This window comes from Solanum tuberosum, unplaced genomic scaffold (genome assembly GCF_000226075.1).
Source record: "Solanum tuberosum cultivar DM 1-3 516 R44 unplaced genomic scaffold, SolTub_3.0 scf00215, whole genome shotgun sequence".
NCBI lineage: Eukaryota > Viridiplantae > Streptophyta > Magnoliopsida > Solanales > Solanaceae > Solanum > Solanum tuberosum.
This window is the reverse complement of record NW_006239140.1, coordinates 178,171-206,145: the sequence shown is the minus strand read 5'-3', so window position 1 is coordinate 206,145 and position 27,975 is coordinate 178,171. Positions and strand designations below refer to the sequence as shown.

Genomic DNA, 27,975 nt, shown 5'->3' with positions numbered 1-27,975 from the left:
TGATATTTCTTCATCATATACTAAGGGATAATTGTCAAATTTTTGGATAACAATGGGGAGAGTTGAAGCAAACAATGAAGAAGAAACCTCTCAGGCAGAGAGTGGTACTGAACCAGCTGCCTCACAACCTCAACAGTTACAAGGAGTACAAGGTGTATATCAGTCACCACCACACTTAACAATTGGAGCTCCTTGGAGTACTGGCTTATTTGATTGTCATCTGGACCAAACTAATGGTAAATTAAGTTTTTCCTTCTTTTCCTTGCTAATAGTTTATTTTAGTATCAACTACTTATGTGTTACTATTCATTGTTACGTGTCCTATCTGTGTGGGATGAGTTAGTTGGTCTCTTGTTAAATGTTTTATGGCAATCCTCACCTATTGAGTTAGCTTTTGAGGTTGAGTGAGGCCGAATGTCCATTTATTTTTCATGGTATCAAAGATAGACTCATCCCAATTCTTGGTTTACTCGATATTGTTTGGCCTTTATGTTATATTGTTCACACTTTAGATGTCCAGTCCTGGGCGTGGGGTATTGGACAGTCATCACCTCTTGAGCTAGCTTTTGAGATTGAGTTAGGCCCAAAATTCATTGTTTTATCACGGTACCAAAGTCAAGCTCATCTGAATTCTTGGTTTACCATGTTGTGTGGGGGTATTGGAATCCCAACATCTTCACATTTACTGACTTAAAATCCTTGATCCACTTTCTAAAAATTACTTTCTTGTTTGTTTATGCAGCTGTTATGACGGCGTTCTTACCTTGTGTAACATTTGGACAAATAGCAGAAGTCCTTGATGCAGGACAAATGAGTAAGTTTCCTAGTCGACCCATCTTACTTTTTTATTATTATCCGTTTACAGAAGTTAAATCTTTGAAAAAACTATGCATATTTGTTAGCTTGTGCTATGAACTAATACCAAAGTTTGTTTTTTTGTGTTTTGGTGATTAATGCAGCATGCCCTTTAGGGACTTTCATATACATGCTGATGATGCCTGCTATTTGCTCTCAGTGGATCATGGGCTCAAAATATAGAACCCAATTGAGACAAAGATATAATCTAGTGGAAGCTCCTTATTCAGACATGATTTCCCATATGTTCTGTCCATGTTGCTCTCTTTGTCAAGAATTCAGAGAGCTTCGAAACAGGGGACTTGATCCCGCTCTAGGTATGTCACACTTGGTTACAATTAATATTGTACTGTGTGTCTCGTTCATCTAAAAGCTTAAAACTAATAGATGACGATGAGACTCTTAAGTCACGAATATCTTAACATTGTTCCAATAAAATGTTGTACAGGGTGGAATGGTATAGTTGCTCAGCAGCACTATGGGAACCAACAAGTGAATCAAGCTCCTCAAGTACAATCCATGTCAAAGTAAATTTCAAGATTGTGATTCTTTATTTGTTTGATTTGAGGTTGTAGTGTGCTAGTCATTTTTTTTGCAACAACCAGATTCTGTTCATGTTTGAAGTTGTATCCTTAAAACTCAACCATATTGTTGGCTGTGTTAATTGTTTGAACTATATTTTTAGAACCCCATTTCGAGTTAGATTATAGTTTTAATCGAAGCAATGTCTCTTCTCTATGTGCTTGCTATACATAACAGCATCAACCCCAAACTAATTAAAATCGTTAATAAGAATCCTGTAGGATCATTATGCTCTATGTGAACACATTTTATTCCAAATAATATGACTAACAAAACAAAATATGAGTTCACTACGTAGAATTAAAAACAATCCAACAAGAACAAAAAAAAAGAAAAAGAGTTTCATACTTCCATTGCAATGGACTAATGAAGATTTAGCATCTATTGGATGGGCCGGGTTAATTTCATGCCTAATCTTATCTTTACACAAATAGCCGCACGTTTATCTTTTTTTAAAAGGTACTATTTCTTTTTAATTTATGCGTAGGTGGACGACTATTTAGATTAATTATTGGGCAAATTACAGAAATCACATACTTTTAAGGCAAAATTACAATCTATCCCTTAAAAGTTTATAATTATAGAAATCCCTCAAACGGATACAATAATATAAGCGCTGATACATTAATCTGATGCGCGAGATACATTAATTGTTAAGTAAGATACATTACATTTTATACATGATACACTAATCTGATGCGCGAGATACAATAATATAAGCGCTGATACATTAATTTGATGCGCAAGATACACTAATCTGATGCGCGAAAATGAGGTATTTTGGAGATTTGTAAAACCTATAGGAGATAATGGTAATAAGTAAACTAAAATGTGGGATTTCTGTAATTTTTCCTTAATAAGAGTTGTTACGGAAGTACTAAGTTATTGTGAAACAAGTTGGGCCCCTAACTTGGGCCGTCATATTTTTCTTGTCGGCCTTCTTTTACTTTATTTTTGGACCTTTATTTTTCGTCTTCAACATTGTCATTTCCTAAAATTTGTTTGTTTATAATGGATGAAAAGAAAAAGGCAAAATTCCATAAGTAGCATTATTAGCATCCATTTTTACAATATATAGTGAGTTTTTGTTTACTTTTACATAAACAGATTTATGTATATTGTATATCAGCTATTAAAATAGATAATATTGCTATGCTTTGTAATTTTCTAAAAGTACCATTATATAAAGTGATGAAGGTCCGCAACTGCTACATCAAGTAATTTTCTCAAACAAAAATAATCTAGCTGGCTATTTAGAATTTAAACTATAAAAGAGTAACAAGGAGGCCAAAAACTCTATTCATATAAAGTTTCCTTTGATGAGAAATGCGAAACAAAAAAGAAAAAAAAAAGATCCCCCGTTGGGAATTAAATTATGCTCCCTGCCCCCCTTTCACAGAAAATGGAGAGATGAATATATTTATTGAATCCGTCGGGACTGACGGGGCTCGAACCCGAGAAAATTATATGAAATAACAAACTATTAATTCAAATTAAATGCTATAGCTATAGTTTTTTTTATTTGTAATTCGCAGCAAATATTCCATATTTTTTGTCATCCCATTTGTATACCGAAATATACAAATGTAGGACCCATTTATATACTGAAATATACAAATAGACTCAAATACATATTTTTTATGTATATGTATACCAAAATATACAAATTAATAGTCATAGCAAACATAAAGTTTGCTATGGAGCGCAATTATACAAACTATAGCTATAACATACAAATATGATTTTTATGTTTGCTAAACCTAAAATTTACCCAAACAAACTATAGTATAGTCAAACATATAATTAGTTATTAGTCGGATCATTTCTCTTAATTAGTCCAATCACGATTTAGATATGTTTCATTCACTTCATTTAACCTATCTTTAATTAGTGAAATTAACCTAACCACTTACTAGTGAAATTTTGCTCAATTTTTTTTGGATATTCTAAATCACGTTTTTTTCCTCCTAATCTTTTAAGATATTTCTATAATTGGGTTTCCAGCTACTGACTGACAATAGACAGGTCCATTATCATCATTATACCCCAAACAAACAAACAAAATAAGGAATAAAGTTAGAATGAATGTATTTTGTTTGATATAGTACCATAAAAGGTAGAAAAAACTAGTAGTACTTGTCTCAATTCAATACTTGTTGGGGTCTATTACATATATATATATATATATATATATATGCTATTATTAAGAGAATATGTTATAGTTAGACTTTTCTTTTATTAAGTACAAAAATCTAATGACTTCCAGGTAAGTTTAAAACCTTTTACTAGTAGAAAATCGTTTTTTTCTTCTTCTTAGAATTATTAGTATTCTCGCTTCTAATATCTCATGTCTTCTAGTCTTGTCACAAAAAACCTTCCGTGTGTGTATTTATGTAGATGCATAATTCTTTTTTCACTCAAAACCTGTCTATATAGATATAGAACTTCGAATCAACAACAATTTGAAAGTTACTTTTCCCGGCCTAGTTTCTCACCATGGTAACTAAATATTTTCAGCATCAACAATAAAACCTAGCTATGTGTCTTTGTGATCTTGCTGTACATAAAGATGACGTTTTGTTCGTTATGAACTAAAAAGTGATTGGCTGACTAGTAAACGTTAGGCCGCCTAGCCACTTGCAAATAAAAGGTTGGGGAATGGACAGGGACAGGTATATAACTTGCTAAGGGAAATTGAAATTGGCCACAACAACAAGGGTGGATTCACAATGTGTTATATGTAACATGAATGAAGTAGTTTTTGTCAAAAAAATTTATATTAATATTAAGAAGTTTATTAAATATTTATTAGTAAATTTAATTATTATTATTATATAATAATAACTTCATGAAAATTCTATAGAAATTCATAAATTTAAAATCATGAATCGAGATTCAGCTATCGCGAGTCCATTCTAAACTGTCACTATCTAGCTTTGAAAACGAATTCAAATATATTGTTGGTCCTTTTTAAAAAGCACAAGTAGACAACATAATGCTACTGTTTTTATTAATTTAATATTTTGTTTAATATGTTTTGGCTTGATCATGAATTGATGATTGTATTGAACCAACTTTAATCATATACATTTTTGTTTTCTTTTCATTGTTTAATTTGTTAATCATCTTAAATAATAATATTGTCAAAGCCTCAAATCTTTTAACCACATTTCACTTTTTTGGATGTCCCAAGACACTATTGACATTAAATAATGAATGCATAATTGCTTCTTGACTTTCTTACATAGCAATTAACACACAAGTACATATATCCCAGCACGAATCTTAATTTATTGTCAACTTTTATAAAAGGATAAAATTGAGAATTAAATAATTTCCTATCATCGTGTCATATATGTATTTTATTGAAATTTCAAACAGAAATTATTGGATAGAGAGGAACTAATAATAGTTTCTTTATTTTAAAATTGTTTACCTTTTGTTAGTGGAAAACGAAAGTGGAATGACCTAGGCAATTACAAAGTTCATTAGTCGAGGATAGATCCTTAATTCCGCCGCCCTCACAATATATAAATTATTTAAAAAAGAAATTACTGTTAATTTCGTGGCAATTAATAATTAGTGTGTGATTTAATTAATTAGATGATTCTTTACTATACACTGATCTAATACAAATTTAACATTCATCATTCCATTTCAACTTGTAGCCGAAGGTAGACGTTTTTCAGAGGTAGAATCTTCTAGTTCTTTCTATTGGAAGGAAAGGTTTCTCGGTAGAAGAAAGGAATAACAGCTATTCCTAAATTTTTTTATGGAAAATCTAGTAACAAGAAGATTTAATAAAAAATATCAACAAATTCTTATGGAGTCCAAAAACACAAAATTGAGCCAAAACATTTAATTAAGTCAAACCGAACAAGAAAAAATGGAAAATATTTTCCTCTACCGAACACAACCATAATCTCATCATGTTCATCAAACTATTATTCACTTGTGGTAATTTGAGCGATCATACGTGCAATCTTGACTCAAAAGTGAAATATAATCTTGACCTAAAATCGGAAGCTTAATTATTTACTCTCTCCGTCCATTTTTAGTTGTCATGGTTTCCTTTTTTATAGTCAATCTATAAGAATTTTGACAAACATTTTACGGTGTATTTTTTCACCAAATTGATATGCAAAAATTGCAATTTATAGTACTTTTCATATAGTTTTTAAATATCTACATTTTTTTGCTTAATATCTTCCTAACGATAGTCCCAAATAAATTTCTCGATCATAAAAAAAAAAAACTAAGAGTAACGAATTTAAAGATATTGCAAGAAAGATAAAATTTCTGAAACGATATGTTGATTGTACCTATGGATTTCCAAGTTACATATACAACACTTATGAACTACCTAGTAAGGTAGTATGATTATTCATGAAATTCAAGAAAATAGGACCATATTGTACATTGGACAATACCACTTTATCTTTGACCCGATTTCAAATGCAAAATAGCATCACAAACAGTCAGCTCTGATGACTTCCATACTGAGAATGACTGCTTTGTGATGTTATATCATTCATTCCATGAGGACACAGAGGCTCCGATCCGTCTTATCATCAGTTTGTTGACGTCTCGGTATTTTTATACTGTCAGTGTATATAACTTAAATCCAATCAGAATAAACACTTGTAACATCAAAATCCTCCTCCGAGAGCTGGAGCCCAGTAATCGGCGCCGGTGTCACTTCCTATATTTGCCATGCAAGAAATAGGAACCAAGCACAACCCTCTACTCCTTAAATCCATCGCTTTGTGCTGAGAATCCTATAGAGAATGAAAATTAAAATCAGGTCACTTAGCTTAAAAGATAATTAGAGGAAACTCAATTTAGTACGTAGCATTGATTAGTAACGTCGTAGAACAAATGATAAGTAACCTGCTATAACATGTTAAATTATCCTGATGGTGTAAAACTTAATATATTTGCTAATTGTGACACTAGTAATGGGGCATGCATGCATTGAATAGAATTATACCGTACCTGCTTATTTGCTGGCCTCCTTTGCAGAAAATTACCATCCAAAAACTAGATGAAAAGGAATTAGAATTCAAATCAGTATCTACGGACAAGAAAGTTATAATGGATCTAAATTCAAAACTTTAGCCCCTTTCTTGGCTATTAAGCTACTCCTTCGTTTCTCTGTTCTAGTCTGTTTTAAAAAAGAACGTCACATTTCTATATGTAGTAAACTTTTAGTGTTAACATTTTCATCTTTACACTTAACAACACTCCCTTATAGGCATGGCATCATATTTAAACTACAATTTAAAGGCTAAATTTTGTATGTTACACTTTTAATTAATTAAAAAACACATGAATTAGATGTACTCTTTATATTCTTAAACTTTGTGCTAAGCAAACTACGTAATAGAAAACAGATCATCAGAGTTTGTTTTTAACAAACTCATATATAGTTGAAGAAGTGCAATTATTGTTGAGAAGTTCATTTCACCTTTAGGCCGGTCACTTTTTATGAACAGAACACTTTGATATAACTGTTGCTTTACAAATGTAAAGCCTCACATAACTAGCTTTTGGTGTACTGCTGAGGGATCCAATAAAGTAGGCATTTGTATATCAAGCTATTTTGGCAGTAAATAATAATTTTCTTGAAATCAAGAAAAAATAAAGGTTAATCTTGATAATTAACGAATTAATCAGATATGATTAGTCAGTCGCACGTGTATAAATATGAGAAACTGATGAGGAATCTTGGTCGTGCATTGGAAAATGTGAAAAGAATAAATTCTTACATTCAGTGATTGTTGGGGAATGTGACCCATGCTTCCTGATGCATTGCCCAAGTATGGTGAGCTTAATGCCTGCATATATACGTGCACCACAGAAAAAAAATATACATAAAGAAGTTAAAATGATAAAAATTCATGTATAATATCAATGGATATATCTCAAATATAATATATATATTCATAAAGATTTTTCACATATTTATAATAAGTTAGTAACATATATAGGACGATCGATTCGTAATAAGTAAGATAAGTAATCTGAAAGATAATAAGGTGAATAGTAATAGTCCTTCGTTTCAAATAGAATGATCTAATTTGACTTGACACATAGTTTAAGAAAATAATCTTAGGATCTTAAATTAAAGTTGCGTGAAATATAGTACTCCCTCTGTCCCAATTTATGTGACTTACTTTCCTTTTTAGTCCGTCTGAAAAAGAATGATACATTTCTATATTAAACAACAATTTAACTATAAAATGTATATTTTACCCTTAATGAAATGATTTACAGTCACATAAATTTTTATCATTCATTTTGGACTACAAGTTATAAAAGTCTTATTTTCTTTCTTAAATTCTGTGCCGAATCAAACTACCTCACATGCAATGAAACGGAGAGGTATATATATTGCAAACATGTCAAAATCAATGAATATTTAGATAGTGTATATGGTGACGTATACAAGTTAAACTGATGTAGTTGTAAGTTTGAAAGTCACAGCATGCTTATGAATGAAGAAAAAAAAAGGAAGACCTGAATTTGAGCCTGAAGGAATCTGATGTAGCCAATAGCTTCTGATAGGACGGAGGCTGTATCAGTCTGCAAAAGAGAAACATGACATGTCTGTCTCACACACCAACACAAATTAAAGCCATATATTCTTCTTTTTCTCTTTTCCTTTTTGTGTTGAAAAACTTTATTTAATTTAGACACACCTTCATGGGTAAGATCACTAAAGCAAAAAGGAATCTAAAATGTGTTATCTACTAATTAAATTTAATTACTCTATTTATATAGTAGTACTATTTCAATGTTATTCTTTTCAGTGATCCAGTACTGCCACCAGCATGGGAAATAGGCTAATTAATACGCACCACAAGTTATGTTTTAATTTACATGTATTGACACCATTGTAAATAATTTTAACATGTAATTGTCTTTCAGTCATACGATGGTGAATTTATCTTCGAACCTTGCGTACACTACTTGTCTAATTGGGTAGTGTTTCAATTTTAGTGTGACTGATTGATCGATGAATTTTAACTTATTATAGAAAATTATTAAGTTGATTGTTATATTACTTATAGATTAATCTATAGAAGTCAAAACGATGTGAAAAAAATAATTACACATTCTAAGTGTAAAAAGTTACAACCTAGCTAGGAACTTTACCTTTCCAAATGGAGAAACAAGTTGGTGGAGTGATGTTACTCTATCTCCTAGCTTCTCCTTTCTTACCTGCACAGAAATTGCAAGAAAAAAAAAACTGTTAACTTAATTAAGGTCTTTAGATTGCTAGGTAATTCCATAGTTTTCGGTGAAATTATGGGCGTTTGATCATGTTTTATTGTGAAATTTGAAAAAAAAAGTTTTTATTTTCAAAGTGAAATTGTGTTTGGCTATGAACACAAATTAATTAACGTTGTTTTTTTACTTTTTATGAGTGAAAAAAGTGGAACACATTTTTGTTGTTTTTCAAACTCTTGAAAATTCTGGAATTCGAGTTGAAGTTTCAGAATTTTATGACTAAACATGTTTTTCAGAGTTGAACTCCAGGAAAAAGTGAAAAAAGTTCATGATCAAACGCAAGTGTGTACAAAAATTAAATAGAGAAGGAAGAGAGATATAGTAATAACAATTGCCTTTAGAGATGGTTGAGCTGAAGATTGTTGAACCCTAGCCTTCTTACTAATCCCACCACTGCTTGTGCTGTTACACTTTTAATAGATGCATAAAAAAAAGTCAATAAAGTCAACAACAACAAAAAAAGGTAAAAAATTCAAAAACTTAATGCTTAGCTAAAATTTTCATAATGAAAATCACTAAGCATCTCTACTTTTTTGTATTGATTAAATTCCTAATGCTAATCATGAATTTATTTTGGCATTTATATATAAATCACTTTCCCCTTTTTGAAATTTTAATGATGAATCCATTGACTTATAATAAATGTAAGATGAAATGGATAAATCAACTTTTTTAATTAATTACCCCACTTTTTTTTTTCTTACCTCAGTTGAATTATGATCTGGATGTTGATGCTTATGTTCCCCTTTGTTGTTAGAGAAATTCAAAAGGTTATGACTTAAACCTGTTGTAATACAAGAGCTAGCTGGTGAAGACAAATCTTGTTGAGACCAATTAGAAGCAATTAAAGGTCTGGTAAAATGATCAGTATCTAATTCGAGTTTTTGTTGCAGTGATGAGGATGTTTGAAATTCGTTGTGGACATGATGATGATGAAAATCGTACAATTGGGCCAATTCTGGCTTTACATCAGCAACTGGAACCCTAAAATTAGTTGTTGATGATGTTGGATGGACGGAATTCAAACTTTGGTCTTCTGAATTCCCGGCCTCATGAAAAGGACTAATACCAAACTTTTCTTCATCACCAGAAAATCCACTCCTGCAGAGAGACAAATTTGGAGAATTACAAGGAAAAAAAGTCTCACCCAGTCATGACACAAAATACAAATCTTATAACCAGAAAAGGTGGATTCTCTATGTTTAATTGAACCTATTACTTTCTGCTCGAACTATATGTAAAAGTACCAAAAAAAAAGAAAAAAACTCTGAAAATATATATCTTTGATAAAATCACACTAATTTTGAACCTATAGAATTAATCTAGATCTTGTATCCGTTTTTTGCTCATAGGAACAAGACTTGAAGAAATCAAATGAAAATTATTAGCTCAACCAAAAGGGAAAGTTATCAAAATTTTCTAGGTAAGGAGCTAGCATGGAGAGTATATATGAGTTAGGTCGAATTCAGTAATTTTTAACATACCCTATATGTGCATATAATAAACTTCGAATTCTGAATATCTTTAAACATAGAATCAAACCAAGCTAGGTAATTTAACATGACAAATAAAAGAGAGAGAGAGAGAGAGAAAGAGACTAAAGATTTGTATATTTACATAAGAAGTTGGCTCAATGAACGAGGAAAATCTTGATTTGGATTATGAGCTCCATAAAAATGTGAAGAATTAGAATTAGAAGAAGAATTATGTTGATCATGATCATGAGATAATTGTGGATGCATGTTTCCATTCATGATCATGCTCCACCAATTAGTAGGGTTTCCAGCCATCATTTGCTACTAGTACTACTGATGATTATTTTTCACCTCCTCTCTCAACACAAATTTGTGATCTTTCTTTTTCTTCTTCTCCGGTATCTCTCACTACTTTTTGCTCTTGCACATCACTATTTTTTCCCTTTTTTTTTGTGCAAAAAAAGGAGACTTTCTTGAAGGGCTTTCAAGGCTGTATTATATATATCATTGTCAAGTGAGTAAACATTACTTTGTAATAGCACTCCCTCCGTCTCATTTTATGTGACACAATTTGACTTGACGCCACGTTTAAGGGGGGAAGAAAAGAAGACTTTTAAAACTTGTGATCTAAAACAATCCTTAGATATTTGTATGGTTGTAAATCATTTCGAAAATTTTAAAGTTAAATTGTTTCTAGTTACAGTAAGATGACATTCTTTTGAAGACAAATTGAAAATGATAGGGTGCCACATAAAATGAGACGGAGAGAGTAGTTGTATTTCTTACTTGTGGGGTTGAGAACCTTTGTTATTGTATTTTGTTTTCCCCCTTATTGATACCTTCTTTTATTTTTTTTAATTTCTTGCTTTAATTAGCTTTATTGTAAAGTGGAGGCAGAAAAAGGCTGGTGGGTCAGGCCCAAAAACAAATGCTCGTGGAGTTATTTTAAAAAAATTTATTTTCCAACTTCATTGACTTAAGAGTGGTAACTAAAGGATTGTTCTTTTCTGTTACTAGCTATACAGCTGCATTCTCTGATCTTATCATGTGAAAAACGGAGCACGCTCTTTTATCACATCATATATATATGAAGTTAGATTTATCACATCATATATATATATGAAGTTAGATATTCTATCGGTCATGCTTTGTATTTCGTTATAGAGAAGTTTAATTGTATTTCATAACACATGTAATCTTTTTATATTAGATGTTCAAATTATATTATGGTTATCAAAAAGATAATTAAATTGGTTCAAATTATATTATGGTTATCAAAAAGATAATTAAATTGGTTCAAATTATATTATGGTTATCAAAAAGATAATTAAAAAAAATTAGATAAGTGAAAAATAAAATAAGTACTTATAACATGTTAAACTATAGTGACTATGCAAAACATGTTATGTCTACTTTTTAAGTTGTATTTCAGAGAAGGGCTCTTAGTTCCATTCTTTCGAGAAAAATTCAAAAGACAGCTCCTACGTCATGGACCCTCAAGATGCTGTAGTTTGAAAAATACATCTAGGGGCAATCTAGTCTGTTGCTCAATCATAATTAGTTGTGTTAAAACTAGTCCATGAAAATATGACATGCTAATCCACTCAAGTATGGAATTAATTATCCCGTTATTAACTTAGAATTCAGTTTAATTCAAATAACTTAATATCCGCTCATTTATCAATTCAGTTTACTTTCATATTTTGACATCCCTAGTCACAAACACTTGATTGTCAAGAACAAATTAAAACGATCAATAGTAGTCCGCTTAAGGGCGACATGAAAAATGGTATATAGATGATCAATTTGTTAGAAGTGAGAGAAAGAAGGTGATATATTTTAAGTTTATATCTCATGTCGATGCTTTTTTGTTCTCTTCTTTTTCAATAACGCTAGTATTCATATCAAACTTGTCTACATGTCTAATACCCTCGATTTGGCTTTTTAATAAAGCTTGGACAATCCTCAAGAAGCTACGAGTAATTAGGGGAGATTTTTTCCGAAGAAAGGGAGAATGATAATTCTCAAGAGTCATCGAAGCTCAAGGAGCTTTGGAAGATTAAGTTAAGGAGACTTGAAGTTCATAATTGGCTTAAGTGAATATTCTAATGGGGGATTTAGAAGAGACAGACCTTAATCTCATTCTAGCCTTACGTTCAATTATATAAGGGCTATATTTGTAATTAATAGCTATCTCCGATAAATACATGGGTATTTGGACATAACAACGGTGAAATTTGAAGAAAAAAATAGTACAATATTTGTTTTCAAGTTGAAAATGATATTTGAAATTTTAGAATTTTTGTGAGTGATTTAGAGCCCGTTTGAATTGGCTTAAAAATAGTTTTTAAGTCAAAAATAAAAATAATCAAAATTAAATGACTTTTAAGTCAAAAAATAAAAAGTAGGGGAGGCCTGCTTTTGGTTTTTAAGTTATTTTTATATTTGTCAAACACTCTCTGAAGTCAAAAACTAATTTAAAAGTAGGTTTGACCAACTTTTAAGTCAATCCAAATACCCTATTAGAGTGAAATTATGAAATGACTTTTTGGAATTCATCTTGAGAAACTTATAACAATTTTATGTCCAAATAGCTTTTCGAAATAAAATTAGAAAAAGAAAAAAAAAAGAGTGAAAATTGTATGCTCTTGTAAGCAATATATATAGTTATAGTAAGTAGCTAATGGGTGAAACTCCTTTTATTGCCTATGAACTTTGCCTAAAGATTTGCAAGAGAAATATTTTTCCTCTAGAGGATTCTATTAGTCTAGGTGCCTATAATCTTATATTGATTGAATTAGGTGGTGATTAGGATTTATTCTAGTTATTCCCCACATACTATATTTTATCAAAATTCGTGTCTATTTTTTACTCCATCGTCCAACAATAGTTATCTATTATACTACTCCAGCAATATTTATCCACTTTATGAAATTAATGAATAATTCTACACTTAATTCCTTGTTAATAACATGTTCTTGAATTCGAAAATTATCAATCAGGAATCCCAAGGAAATCAAATATTATGATAGCTTCACAAGAGAATGTCACTGCAAAATATTCTTGGCCATTTCAAAAGTTAACTGACACAAACCTTTTTATCTTAGCTAATTTGCAACTTGACAACCTTAAGGAAATGAAACATTGTGCATTTGTGCTTATTTCTTCCTTCAATAAGTAGTCTTTTAGACATAGGACTTGGACCGTAATTTGAAGTTTTGATTTGAAATTAATGTTTTTCTTTGTTAAAATTTGTACAAAATTTAATTTTAGTCTCAAGTTCTTATTCCAAATTCTCCAGAAGTAGGATATCAAATTCCATATTGTGATTTCAATTTTTTTTTAATGTAAACTTGACCAATAATTATATTTTGTAAAACGATAAAAAAGACTAATTATTTTAAATTTTGTATTAAAAAACTCATGTTTGATGTGATTAGATTTACGATATCATGTGAAAAGATTATATTAGAGAATAGTTAGTTATTACTATTATTGATTGTTTTCAACCGATAAAATCTTTATGAAATTATGTGTATTTAAAATTAAAATTAAATATATATATATATATATATAAAGGAGGATATGAAAACTCTAATGTGGCATACTTCTTTGATCAGGATTTTGAATTATTTTTTTTCTCTGAATTTTAGGAATTTTCTCTTTATTTTAGGATTTAAAATATTACGTTAAATAAATGATGAGCTATTTAATTATTCCTTCAAGTAATTATAGTAATTATAGAAAATTGGTTGGTTTCTTCTTCATTGATACATAACCGTAATTTTTCTTTCTTTAATTAGACCATCATTTAATTAATTATTAATCAACTTTATTATTCAAGTTTTTTCACCTTTATAACATACCCATATTTAGGATTATGTAGTAGTTATGGAATTTAAAGGTAATTTTCATTACAAATTAATAAATATAAAATGTGAAAAGTCATTATTGTATTTAATGACATTGACCATATGAGTTATTATGCTTTGCAGTTACATCATATTTGTACATATAAATCTAAGAAACACTGCAGAGAAACTCAGTTAACGTTGGGTTATGGTGATATTTCACTGGCCATTTTTAAAGGTGAGATTATCTATTTTCTTTTATATGAACTGATGGTAAGAAACTATCTTCTTTTATTTATGCATTTTTCAAAAGAAATTTTTTAAAAGACATGAGTGTTTATGAAATGTGAACCCTAAACTATGATTTTATATTTTGTAGGAGGAAGTGTTACTTGGAGTCTCGGAATTTATTAAAAGACATGAATGTTTATGAAATGTGAATCTTAAACTATGATTTTATATTTTGTAGGAGAAAATGTTACTTGGAGTTTCAAATCTATTTTTTTATATGAATTGATGGTAAGAATATCTATTTTCTTTTATTTATGCATTTTTCAGAAGAAATTTATTAAAAAACATGATATATATGAAAATATCATGTTGCATATCTCTTTGGCCAGGATCTCTAATTATCTTTTTCCTCTGATTTTTGGGAATTTTCTCTTATAATAGGATTTAAATATTACATTAAATTAATGGTGATTTATTCATATTATTCCTCATTAATGAGGGAGTTGTACGCGATTTAATTCTTAACATGAAATAGAATGCTAAAATCCTGAAAAGTGAACATATGGTCATTATTACTATTGATATCTCTTCTCCTAAAAATTCTTTTACTTTCCTTTTATTGTTAACGTTTTTGTTATAGTTGTAAAAAAAAGTTCACGTTTCTGTTAGAAAATGTAGCAATTAATGCAGTAATTATAGAAAATTAATGATAGAAAATGTAGCAATTAATGAGTAATTATAGAAAATTAATGGTGATCTATTTATATTATTCCTCACTATTTATCTTTTCTACTAAAATTCTTTTACTTTCTTTGTATTGCTTGCGTTGTTTCTTAAATAAGGAAATGTATAGTAATTATGGGATTTAAAAGTTAAGTTTCATTGCTAATTAATAAATACTAAAATGTGAAAAGTCACTAAATTTAATGGCATTTACCATCCAAATTACTATGCTTTGTAGTTACATCATATATGGGCATATAAATATAAGAAACATTTCAAATGATAAAGAAGATCAGTACAACGTAGGATGATGGTAATATTGTGCAGACTATTTTTAAAGGTAAGATTATCTATTTACTTTTATATCAATTGATGATAAGAATATTTAACTTCTTTTCTATATGCATTTTTCAAAAAGGAAGTTTCAAAACTCAAAAGACATAAGTGTTTACGACAAGTACTGAATCCTGAATTATGATTTTATATTTTGCAAGAGGAAGTATTACTTGGAGTCTGAAGGTGATGGCGATATTATGTTAGACTATTTTTAAAGGTGAGATTATCTATTTTCTTTTATAGCAATTGATGATAAGAATATCTAACTTCTTTTCTATATGCATTTTTCAGAAGGAAGTTATAAAAGACATGAGTGATTACGATGATTTTATATTTTGCAGAAAGAAGTGTCACTTGGAGTCTGAACCTAAAAGACTCATTTTGAAAGCCAAAAGAAGTGATAATATCTTTTTTCTTTTCTATATACATTTATTAAAAGGAAAATGTGAACTATAAACTATGATTTTATATTTTTGTAGGAACAAATGTAAATTGAGGTTCGAAATTTGAAGGAAATGTTTTAAAAACCAATTAACAAGAAAAGATTGCTCAAAAATTCACATAGAAAAAGAGGTTGATTGTTAATTATTTTATGAAGTGTTAATTCTTTTAATTATGCATTTATTTTTTATCATTTGTAAATGCTAGAGAAAAAAGGAAGTAAAAAGAGAACAAGACATCAAAGAGAATTTGCTTCAATAGATTTTTTTATGTATAATTTCATAAGGCACAACGGATATGATCATAATGAGAAAATTGAATGGGCATTTTGTCACATTTCATCGTAAAATTTGAATAAATTATTGTTATTTTAAAAATGAAAAATAATTTATGAAAATTGGAGTTATATATAATACAACTTTTACTTCTTTTGACTTTTTATCAATAATCTATAGGGATAACACATATGTTGGTCAAATGTATTTTTTGAAGTTGAACTCTAAAAAAAATAATCAAATACCTCCTTAGTAATTTATGATTGAATAGGCATGAGATTGAGATGTGAATTTCTTATGTTTCTTTGATTTTTATTTTTAATTTTTCAAGTTTAAACAACCATAGATTTTTTACGATCACGTGAAGCGCAAGTTAATTCACTAATTTATAATAGCATGTGACTGTAAACATCTATTTACAAAAGAACATGAAGATATACAATTTATTATTGTGACACTTTAGAGTTTAGGACATCTCGATACATTAAATGAACTATGATTTGCTCATTTGAGAAGATTGCATAAGAGTTGCGGAAGTTTTGATAGTTGTCAATTTTCATTAATTGAAATAAAAAAACTTAAAAAATTCAAATTACATATCTAAATAAAATATCAACTTTAAATAAATCTAAAATCATATGTCGAAGGTTTACAATAGATTAAAGTTGATATTTCCAATAGAGGATTTGGAATAGGAGGCCAAATTGCATGCTTAGCGGACCTTAGTTGCATTCTAGGCTTAAGTTTTAATTATGTAAGGGCTATTTTTGTATTATTCATAACTAGCTCCTATAAATAGTAGAGATAAGGTTTAGTTCCTTAATAAATACTTAGTAGTGACTACGATTTATACTATTTATTGGCTATATTTTATCAATATTTGTGTCTAAGCTTTCAATCTTTCAGGTCATTGTTTTTTCCCATTTCAAAAGTTAAATGACACTTTTTTTCACCTTTGCTAATTTGCAAATTGACAACCTTAAGGAAATGAAACATTATGTTTATTTTTTCCCCTCAAAAGTTGCCGTAATCAAAGTTAAAAGTACAACTTTTAGAGTCATTTCATCAAAAATTGAATCAATCGCGTGTAGACTGATCCAACATTTGAGAAAATAATCTTTCAATTAAATAAACAAATGAGATGTAAAATACAGGAAAAGGGACAACCACACTATTTAAAAAATTAAAGCACTCAATAAAGCAGAACAATATGCTTTATCAAGGAATCTAGATACCTAGTTTCATTGTCAAGTTGTCTTTTGAGCAACTTTTGATCTATAGTTTAACTTAGCTTCCCTTTTTTATCATTTCAATCACTTTGCAGAACAATCACTGTTTCTAAGGAATGTTGCTGACTAAACCACCATGCCGTTGCATAGCAGCAACTGGTTCACCACATCTGGGGCAACGAAATGATGAAGATGCAGAGCACCTTGTTTGAAGACAGTAGTAACAGTACCTATAACATTGAAATACAAACACCTGAAATTTCAGAATCATTTATGCAAAGTAAACTAAAGATAGGAATGACACTGAACAGTGAACACTGTCAAAAAGAAAGCATGGCAAAAGACCAAAGGAAGATAGCATCTATGTGATTCGAGAAGCTCAATAGCTCCTAATATGAATGCCATGGTTGGCTGTAGAAACTGGACACAATCATCTTTAAATTGCAGACGAGGTGATACAAAAAATGTAATGAAAACTTATTTTGGATGTAACCCTGAAGTAAAAGTAGTTTTAACTCTGATGTTCTGTGCCGTCAGAAATATTAGAACCATACTCAGCGCAATGGTCCAAACAATTTTCGCCTAGAAAGAGCATTAATAATAATGGCTACACTAACCTAGGATTGTCTAGCAGCAATTTCCACGAATCCACATTATTCTATGATAAGGATTTCTTTAGTTAAGAAATGTAAAAAGTATGTTCTTAATAAAGGCATATAAGCATATATGAGAATACTGCATTACCATTCTATCGCATAAATGAAAGCATGTAAATGTATATACCTATGCTGACAAGGGATAGCTACAAATGGAATTGATGGGGTTCCCTGGCAGATGGGGCATAAAGATTCATCTACTGAAGAATCTGAAGATTTGTCCTTTGAGAATGGACGAAGGAAACTCTTGACAGATGCTGAATTGAGAAGGGGAAGAAGCAAGAGCAGCAGTTCCTGCATATTAGAAAATTGTTTAAAATCTAAGTCCCTTCACATTGTTTGTGTACTGAGAAACCAAACATGTCAACAAGATAAAGCCAGAAACAGAAGCTGCAAAGTTTGAACTGCAAAGCAAAAAAATTTACAGCCCACCAACAAAAAGGGAAAAAAAACATGCATATGCAAGATGAAAATAGGATTCTGTTACACTCCAGCAGCATGTAAAACAGCTAAAAAATATGTAAGACTCTATATTGTTATTCAAACTATCTAGAAATTTCTTAGTGAGTTTTTTTTAATACTTTCTGAACGGGCATACAAATATTGTGAGATAATGCCAATGGAAGGGCAATTACCGAGAATTCATTCCACACCAACTGACGATTCATGTACTCAAAGCTCACAGCTCTGTTCATATTTGGGCTCCCATAAACAAGTCTAGCTCTTAAAGCTCTTTCAATGAGATTCCTGAACCTGCATGTAGTTGATACATGTAGAAAACCATTAATGTAAGAAGTTGTAATGTGTTAATTTATTGGCCAGATCATATGCAAGGGACATTTATTACAATCAAATGATGTTCTGTTCACATTAGGGCTCCCATATATGTTTGTAGAATCAGTAGTATCAACCATCCTAATGTGCTAAAAAGTTTATCATGCCGCATGATTCCTGCACTAAGTTGGGGACCTCAGTCCCTCATACGAGGAATCACTGTCTGATTGGATGGAGATGCATGTACAAATTGATGACAGATATTATGGCCATAGCTCACTACAGTTAAATAAAAACAAAGGAACAATGAAGCTTAGATGCCATTTGCTTTTCAGAAAAAAAAAATGGGGTTTTTGTTGCAAGTTCTCCCGTATGCCCTCAACTAAAAGTGTTATTCCACGCAATGATGGTTCCCAACTCAAAAAGTTTGTAATATATCCTTTGAAACAATAGGAACTTGGTCAGTTTCTACTCATCCTGATATGACCTCTTTAATAGAACATTCTCCACAAATTTAACCTTAGAAAGTTCCCTAGTTTAACCTTTTCCCATTGAAAATTTGTCATAAAGCAATACAAGCTCATATGTGTGCCTCTGACACCCATGCACCAGTGTGTTAGTTCTTACAGCACAGATTCAGGCAGTATTACTTACAGAACTATTTTGTGAACTAGATTTTTGTCATCTTCTTCTTTTATCCGGTGGTCATGTCATGCATTGAAAAAGAAATAAAAAGTAAAGTCTTTGCAGTAAGAGATATACCTTCCGGTGTAAAGAAAGAGAAGTAAATTGCTAAAAGATGCTGCTTTATAGATCCCCTCCATCCGTTGCATTAACAACCACACTCCACGTGCCAAGGACCTCTGAAGTAAATACACAGTTAAAAAGTGACGAATAAATTATATGTTGACACTAAAAAAACAGTATTATACAAGTTAGTATTCTTCATTTAACTAACACTCCCCAATCCTATTTCATAAGACTGTTCAACTGAACAGCGATATCAACATAAGACTTTAAATTGTACTATGCAAATGTACATGGCTTCCAAACTTGGACAAACTTGTACTTTTTCTATGACATTGAACTTTCAATACCTCCTCCATCTCAGGATTCCCAACTTCATATTCCAATTGTCCTCTTCTATTACGTCAGCTTTCCTTTATTTTTTAACCTGATTGCCCACCTTACTTTTGAACTAACTTTTTTCTATTTCTTCATACTTGAGAAAATATCTTGTGATCTTACATACTTCCCCCATCTAATATTTAATCAATGAATTGTTTATCTCACATCTTGATAATCCAGACCCTGAATATATTGTTTATCTCAATAACCGTGGTACCTTAAAAGTAGCATGTAGCCCCTAAATGTGACCCCATCAATTCAACTCCTCTTTCCTTTTTTGTTTTGATAAGGTCAATTGCTACTCATATTGTAATAACATGGCCAAAAAGATTAGTTTATGGATAAAAGAGAACTAACTGCTAGATAGAATATCAGTATAACATTGAATGTACACGACACCCTTCTCTGGCACAAATATTCATGTAAGGTTGCAAGTATTTTCTTGAATTAAACAATTTTGGATAGGCTGAAACAAAAGGCACAAGAATACATTTGGTCATTTGGAATATAAAATACAGACAAGCTCTGCTCTAGTATTTCAAATTAACATTTATTTTTGCTAGTTATCAAGAAAATGCTTTCAAAAGTTCTTTAAGTATTATACAGCTGAAGGAAAATTATTATTCATCTGAATATTATTTATTTTTGATACTATCTGTATTTATATGAAGATTAGGGGGGAAAATCAAACTGAAATACTTCTAATTCCTACTTCTTTTCTATATGTAGAATATTGCCTGCTGTGGAGATTCCATGGCATAACAAAGTTTTGTTTGGACATGTTGTTACCATAAGAATCTTGTTGTTCTTGACTACATGAAATGTTATTTGTGATCTTCAGACTAAAAGATCCTATATGAAACAATTTTGTTAATATTCTACACTATGTTTATAATAATAGTGGTATCTGGACCAACTTGCACGCAGCTTAACTACTCCATCGGCACCTACTACCTCCTGACAACATATGCATCGGGTAACTACATCTATCAAAGTTAAGACATACATGAAGAAATCACCTAAATTAATTTTGAGCTGAAATTTGGCTACTAGTTTCTCATGGTCCATGGCAACATCTTTGGATGTTTGTTAGTATTCTACTCATACCAATGATCAAGGTTTATCAGTGATAGATGTTTTTACTCATCCTAATTTGAAGTTGCACATTTCGAAGTTTCAAATCATATAAAACCTTTCAATTTTCCTTCTTAACATTTCATATGCCTAAGCCAAAACAAAATGAAAATCGAGGGATTCCTTTGCATGGTTAGAAGTTGTTACACAAAGTCAGAATATTGGAGGACTTTATAACTAATTATTTCTAATAACAATTGAAGTCAACAAAACTGAAGAGTATTATCTATAAGAGAACGAAGACTTCTCTTAGTGATAACATATTTGTCACCAGTAAAACAGGAATGCACGCAAACATGTCGAATATGTGAGGCAGAGAGAGCAGTACCTGCTCAGAGTCGCCCCATCTCCGAAAAGCAGAAAATGATTGTAGACGAGCCCATATATATTGACCACCAACTGTTGCAACACAGTACCATATCTTTTGAGCAACAGTAAGTCCTGGTCCCTCTAATCCAGTCCTCACTATAAAAAACATGGAAAAGGAAAAAGAACTACAACTGAAATTATAGCAGTTGATGCAAGAAAGAAAAAATGAAACTGCATCAAGCTGTCAACCTTCGCACTTCAAATACAAAGTAAGACAAAGGAGATTTTCCAAGACAGATTGATTATACACCCTTGCTAATTTAGACTTACCAAACTATAAGACTACAACTGAAATTAATGCAGTTAATGCAAGAAACAAGAAATGTGATTACATCAAGCTGCCAACCTTAAGCACATTTACCATATCAAAAATAATAAAAAATCAAGCTGCCAACCTCTTCATTTCAAACACAAACACAAAGTAAGACCAACGAGATTTTACAAGTCAATTCCAATGGTCCCTCAATCACAAACTGATGTTATACACATGCCAATTTTAGACTTGCTATAGCATTTGAAACTTTACAGGCTCTAGTAGCTCAGCTGATCTATTAATAATTAAAAAGATTAAGACCAAAGAGGATCATATCACTCAGAGCCAGAGATCCTATCTACAAACATAAAAAATAAAAATAAAAAGGATAAAAGGATTATTAAACAGTAATTTCGAGATTAGTTGCCAACTACTTTCAGAAAAACAATGTATTGGAGCAGACAAAGGAAGATCAATTAAAAATATGTCAATGTGAGGAGGTGACATTATTAGCACAAAAATGGCTTACTAAAGAAAGGATAAGGAGAACGAGTACAAAGTAAAACCATCTTAGCTTCAGCAAAAATGCAGCTTGACGCCACAAAGCCAAACATGAATACTTACAAAGGATATCCAAACTAGTATTTTTCACATCCCTAAAGTAGAACTTAGAACCATCTCATCTATCCATAGCTTGCAACACAATATGACAAATTTAATGTCTAGCATCACTGAGATACAGAAAAGGTTGGTACAAGCTACTTACAGAAAAGGAGCAACAAGATTAAGCAAAGATGTTTTTCTAACCTTTTCCTCTAATCTCACTTGCACGCTCATCTCTGTATCTCAGATTCATGAGAGCATTACCAGGAGTAGGCTTATCAACCCAAATAGAAAATCGCCAGATTAGAAACTCAAGGAAAGCATCAAGTTCTGGTTCATATTGAAATAACATTCCTGGCTAATCCCAAACAAAAGAAACAGATATCAAAACTTCTGTCAGACAACAGAATCACTGAAGACTTGATGAATTTGATGATAGAACAAAAAGTTACATGATAGGTACCTTCATTAAAGAAAAGACCTTAACCAACTGCTCTTTTAGCATGGCTGACATTTCAATGTCTAGTCTTCCAGCATCTACCTGATTAACTCTGGATATTGATATTGGAATGGCTGACTGCCAAAAGAAGTTAACATGAAATTTCAGTGGTCGGGAGCAAAAAAATCAGCAAATAAAACCTCAAAACGCAAACTCTTTATTCACTCTTCTCTGAGCCCCAACAGTAAAAAGATCTGGCATTTAAGAACTTTACAACAGAAAAGGAAAGAGAACAGCTTTTGGCGTGTTACAATGAAGAAATAAGTAAATTCCCATGGGATAACACACTAAAACCATCAACGGTTTCCAGAGTATGGCTAGTCTTTTCTTTCCTTTCTCGTATTTCTAATCATCATCACAATGAAGCTCCACGTCTTGTATTTCCATTAACATCATTCCAGGTAGCATAAAACTTGAAGAAAATTTAAGCTAATCTGGGCCTGACTAGGGGAACCAAATTCATTTTTCTAGTATCCTACCCCCAAAAAAAAAAAAAGTAGAGTGCAAATGTCCGTATCAGAACTTTTTCTATGAATGTTCTAAGCTCCATCAAAGTTTCCATAGCTGGATAAACAGCCAAACCACAGCCTATTGTCATCAAAACTGAAACAATAACTTATAATACTTCCTTGGATTAACCCCAATAAAAAAATACAATGTTTTGCGGGAAATACTGTAGTAATATAACAAATATACATAATAAAATGGAACAGACAAATGAAAATTTTCTCTAAGCTGATCCACAAGTTTAATTGAGCAGGTGCGGATACCAAAATAAATATCTATTTCAAAAAGTCTCTGCCCTAACTGGAAATCAGTTATCTCAAGTGTCATAATAAAAAATTGAGGCATAAAATGAATGGGCAGAGAGAGTACCTGGTGCGGTGGAGGAAGAAGAGACTGCCACTGAGGATGAAAATTCCGGTAGGTATTGATCCAAGCATCGTGTTGTGGGGGAGGATGGACAGTGGCACCACCACGGGGAGCGGACGATGAAGCTAGGTTTTGTCTGTCCATATCTCGGCCGTACTAGGTAATTCAATGAATTTTAACTATAGTGGGATATGCGATGAACAAATTGGTGGTCGCCGGCGGCGATTGCGTACCGGAGCCCGGTGAGCAATCTTTTCAGTTCAGCACTGACTTGACCACGCAGACAAATTTGAGACACAACAGTTGAAGTCTTTGTTTATTTAAAATTAAAAAAAATAGAAATAAAAGCAGTTAGGGATATTTGTGAAGGGTAGTTTCGTCTCCAAAAAGGGTGTGTCATGGAAGCACGCTTTTCAAGATTATTGGAAGACGCACTGTGCTGAAAATAATAAAAGAAGAAAAACGTCGACAGCAGGATTCGAACCTGCGCAGGCAAAGCCCAACAGATTTCGAGTCTGTCTCCTTAACCACTCGGACATATCGACGATTTGTCTCCCTAAGTTTAATGGATTTAATAAGTATTAATTCAATATGTAAAAATGATCCACTAGGACCCAGTGTTTGTAGTCCACATTGGAGTCCCGACTAAATTCAGATCGTGCACTGCTGGGTCCATTCTTGGGGGTGACGCTCCCAACATGATTTTCTATATATTTAAGGCTCGAGAACCTGAGACCTCTGGCTAAGGGGGAAATAGTCTCATCACTGTACCACAATCCATGTTGGTGATATACTGCCAGACTTAAGTCTTCAGTTACCTATAACCTATCAATCAATTGATAATGTTTTACTTCCTAAATTTTGATTTGTTTGATATACTTTCTTTTTTAGATCGTTTTAAAAAGAATAATTCTTTTTTTTAGCAATTCTTTAATTTCACTTTTTATATAACATGTTTAAGACTGCATGATTAAAGAGCATTGTGGTACATTTGATATATCTTTAATTTAGACCACAAGAATCAAATATTTTTTTTATTTTCTTAAACTTTGTGTCAAATCAAAATAGGTCAAACAAATTGAAACGGAGAAAGTAACTTTTTTTTTCTGTATTTTTTGGCCTTCATATGTCTCCCAAAGACGGTCCAATCAAAACAACAGACAGAGAAGCTCTTGTGCTCAATGTGAATAGCATGCTAGAATACGTCAAACCAAAGGAGTCTTTGATAGGTAATTTCTAAAATTATATTATCTGTTTAACTTTGTCTTTTGATTAAAGCAGCATGTTCGCTTTTGTTTGCTAGTTGAATTTTTCACAAGTTGAGTTAATCAATTAACAAGCAAATGAAGTTGTTCCCTTGTATATCCATTTCATTTGTTCAAGCACAAAATACATATTACTAGCCTGACGGTAATCGTACTTTTGCATGGATCACTTCCTTTGTTTTAGTTTGTTGAAATTGAACCAAAAAATGGCAAAAATAATTTAGACACACGTGACGTATTTTAGCCAATTCTTACATGTATGTCAATTTTAAAAATGTTTGAAGTTAGCTTTGACAAGTCATGTAAAATTCCAGCGAAAAAATTGAGAAATTCTGATCTTGTCAAATCCACAACTCCAATTTTTAAAAAAAATGTCTCAAGTTGATCTTGATAAACTAAATCAAACTTCACCCAAAAATATCTCATGTATGGCCTTGTGAAGGCCACGTTTCAGATAAAAATGCCTGAAGTCGGACACATGTATATCTGAAATTGTTTCCAACAAGAAGAAAAATAAAAATGACTATTGGTGCACTTAGCCCCATCTTGAAGCAAGCTTTTGTTGCACATTTTTGGTTTTTAAGATGACCCAAAAATACAAGCCCAATATCTTCATCACATGGGAAAGAGTATAAAACCCATACTAGCAGAGCCCATAGTGTTTAGTCACTGCAGAACATCCCACATCAGGAAGTTAGAGAAGAAGCGAGCGTCTCGAGGTAGTATATAAGCGGCTCTAGCGCCTCAGTACAACTTACGCAGCCACGCAATGAACACATAGCGAACTATTCTTTCGCCTTTTACTAAAGAATACCGTGTGCGCGTTGCAAATAGTGGCATACGCCTATTTTTGGAGGGAGAAAATCCCAACAATACTAGTCCAAAATCTTGATTAACAGCTTAGGCATTGCTTAAATCTCTAAACAAAATCAAATTACGATATCATCATAGCCATTGGTATTTAGATATTATCATTGAAGAGTAAACTCTTCGATACAAATTTAATGACAACGAGCAGCATGCAAACCTTCGAGCTTTATGTTTTAAATAAACTTATTGATCCAAAAATAACGTAAGATGATTTACTGAAGGGAAAAGTAAGGAAATAATGCAGCTAGCAGAGAATATACAGATCTTTAACAGCCTGTTTGGAAGTGTTTCTAAGGGTGTCACTGCACCAAGATCTTTACCAACAATTGATTAGCGATTATAACTTAATGTCACTAAATATATTAAATTTTAACACTCTTTATAAATGTTCCTAAAGCCTATATAGCGATATTGGATCTAATGACAATTAATTAATATTTGTAAACACTTTAACACTCTTTGTTAGTGAGCATATTTATTATCGCTTAAAATTATTTTTATTGTAGTGTATGTTTGGAATATATAAAGGCAAATATTTTGGAAGAGGCTCCTCTCCAGTACACTAATCTCTCCAGTTGGTCCAATGCATATTTAATTTAATGACATCTGTCAATTTTAAAATCTAATGGTTCATATTTATTTAAATAAAACAGCCTTTAAATCATGGTCAAATATCCGTAACCATGGTTATTACTATTTCTCTTTCTCTCTCCTTTCTCATCTCTTTCTTTCTCACTTAATTATGTAACAAACATTTTCTCAATCAGCAAAGAATTTGCTTTGTTAACAACAAATTGCTTTTTCTTTTCATTATTTTCACACCGTGATAAAAAGAAAAGAAAATTCAAAGGATGAACTTGGGTTATAACATTTAAAAAATCCAACCCATGAGACTACTTCTTTGAAGCTTGGTTCGGTCACAATAGTGATCCACAAAACTCTGTCATCTTCTTTGTAACATCAATTTTTTCAATTGAGAATTTCTGCAAAAGTCAACTAAAGGATCTGGAAAGGGCACGAAAAATGGGTAGGAAAATATTTTTTCATATACTTTTTTTTCTGGTGAAATTCTCCATTTATTTTTTTGGTCTTCTTTTCTTGTGGTATTTATAATTGTAATCTTTAATTGAGGCTAATCACTCCATTTCAGTCTTTCTCTTTTGAGACTCTCCCTAGTTGTTCATATGTAAATGTAAAAACATTAAAATACTGATGTAGTTTTAATTTTCAATTGTTTGATTGCTCTGTTTTTCGAAGAGTTTTGGAGGGGGAAGAAGTGTTTCTTTGCTGATTGAGAAAGGAATGAGAGGAGAGAGAATTACTAATAATCATGGTTAATAATATTTGATCAAGAAAATTAATTTGGTCCATTAAAAATTCAATTGACACATATCAACTCTATGAAATAGCACTGGGAGAAACTGGAGAGATCCTCTTCCTATTTTTTAATCTTCCCAATGTTTGACTGACCGGTCAAAATATTTTTTCTAATAAAACAAATTCTTCTTGTTTTTTTAAAAAGAATCTTTAATTTATTTATTTATATAACAACTTCGTTGCAAGTACATGTTAGTTAGTTAGAACCACCTCCTGAGTTACTAATGGTGGGATCATTACATACGGGGCAAATTTATTATGCATTTTATGGTGACCATGAATTTATAATTTTTTTATAAAATCATGTATTTTAGCAATTATATTATATATAAATATTTTTTATTCACGATATACCAAACCAAAAATATATAAATAATAAAAAGAATAATTGTTTTATATATAAAAAAAAAGAGCATTTTTTTACCTACCAAACATATTCTAAATAACTCTAGAGAAACTCCAGCAAATTCCATCACAAGCACTCCATTCTCCATTTTGATGGTCGGTGGATGCACATTGTAGACCAGATTAAACCCCCCATTATATAGTCACGCAGATCTCACAAAATCTTTTTCTTAATCATTATTTTGTTCACAAGGGTCACCACCCAAAATGTCTTAATAAATAATAACGATTGGTTCACATGGATGATCATTAATATTTTGATCGATCAACTTCGAGACATTTCCAAAAAAAGACATGTTAGTGACAGCTAAGTTTTGTAATAAAACACCTGATTGGGATATACACCTAATACTCAGTTCATCTAAATCTAATACTTTTAGAGGGCGAAGATTATGCGTTTGACTGAATCCAATAATTTTTTACTTAAATAAGCTATTTGTATCAAGAAGTTTATTGATTATATATGCAATATTAGATT

General features: G+C 31.2%; 3 protein-coding genes and 1 non-coding gene across 5 annotated transcripts; 1 reads left to right on the top strand and 3 right to left on the bottom strand.

Moving 5' to 3' along the window:
* Positions 1–1,591, top strand: LOC102604879 (protein PLANT CADMIUM RESISTANCE 8). Its single transcript, XM_006356087.2, has 4 exons — positions 1–236; positions 743–814; positions 960–1,172; positions 1,304–1,591. The coding sequence occupies exons 1-4, from the start codon at positions 53–55 to the stop codon at positions 1,384–1,386; spliced, it is 552 nt and encodes a 183-aa protein (XP_006356149.1). The 5' UTR covers positions 1–52; the 3' UTR covers positions 1,387–1,591.
* A 4,125-nt stretch (positions 1,592–5,716) lies between these two features.
* LOC102604321 (transcription factor bHLH68-like) lies at positions 5,717–10,688 on the bottom strand. 2 transcript variants are annotated; one of them, XM_015312703.1, is made up of 8 exons: positions 10,348–10,688; positions 9,435–9,831; positions 9,066–9,140; positions 8,596–8,661; positions 7,957–8,022; positions 7,206–7,274; positions 6,433–6,477; positions 5,717–6,215 (listed from the first exon to the last, which is right to left on the bottom strand). In XM_015312703.1, exons 1-8 carry the CDS (start codon positions 10,521–10,523, stop codon positions 6,087–6,089), a joined length of 1,023 nt encoding a protein of 340 aa, XP_015168189.1. In that variant the 5' UTR covers positions 10,524–10,688; the 3' UTR covers positions 5,717–6,086. The 2 variants fall into 2 exon arrangements, with proteins under 2 accessions (XP_015168189.1, XP_006356148.1); XM_006356086.2 differs by lacking the exon at positions 6,433–6,477.
* A 6,410-nt stretch (positions 10,689–17,098) lies between these two features.
* Positions 17,099–23,911, bottom strand: LOC102603981 (peroxisome biogenesis protein 2). Its single transcript, XM_006356084.2, has 8 exons — positions 23,584–23,911; positions 22,672–22,785; positions 22,413–22,566; positions 21,312–21,448; positions 19,484–19,584; positions 18,583–18,700; positions 18,075–18,241; positions 17,099–17,521 (listed from the first exon to the last, which is right to left on the bottom strand). The coding sequence occupies exons 1-8, from the start codon at positions 23,722–23,724 to the stop codon at positions 17,401–17,403; spliced, it is 1,053 nt and encodes a 350-aa protein (XP_006356146.1). The 5' UTR covers positions 23,725–23,911; the 3' UTR covers positions 17,099–17,400.
* A 132-nt stretch (positions 23,912–24,043) lies between these two features.
* TRNAS-CGA (transfer RNA serine (anticodon CGA)) lies at positions 24,044–24,125 on the bottom strand. Its single transcript has one exon. It is a non-coding gene; the product is annotated as a tRNA-Ser (tRNA).
* Between the last annotated feature and the right edge of the window lie 3,850 nt (positions 24,126–27,975).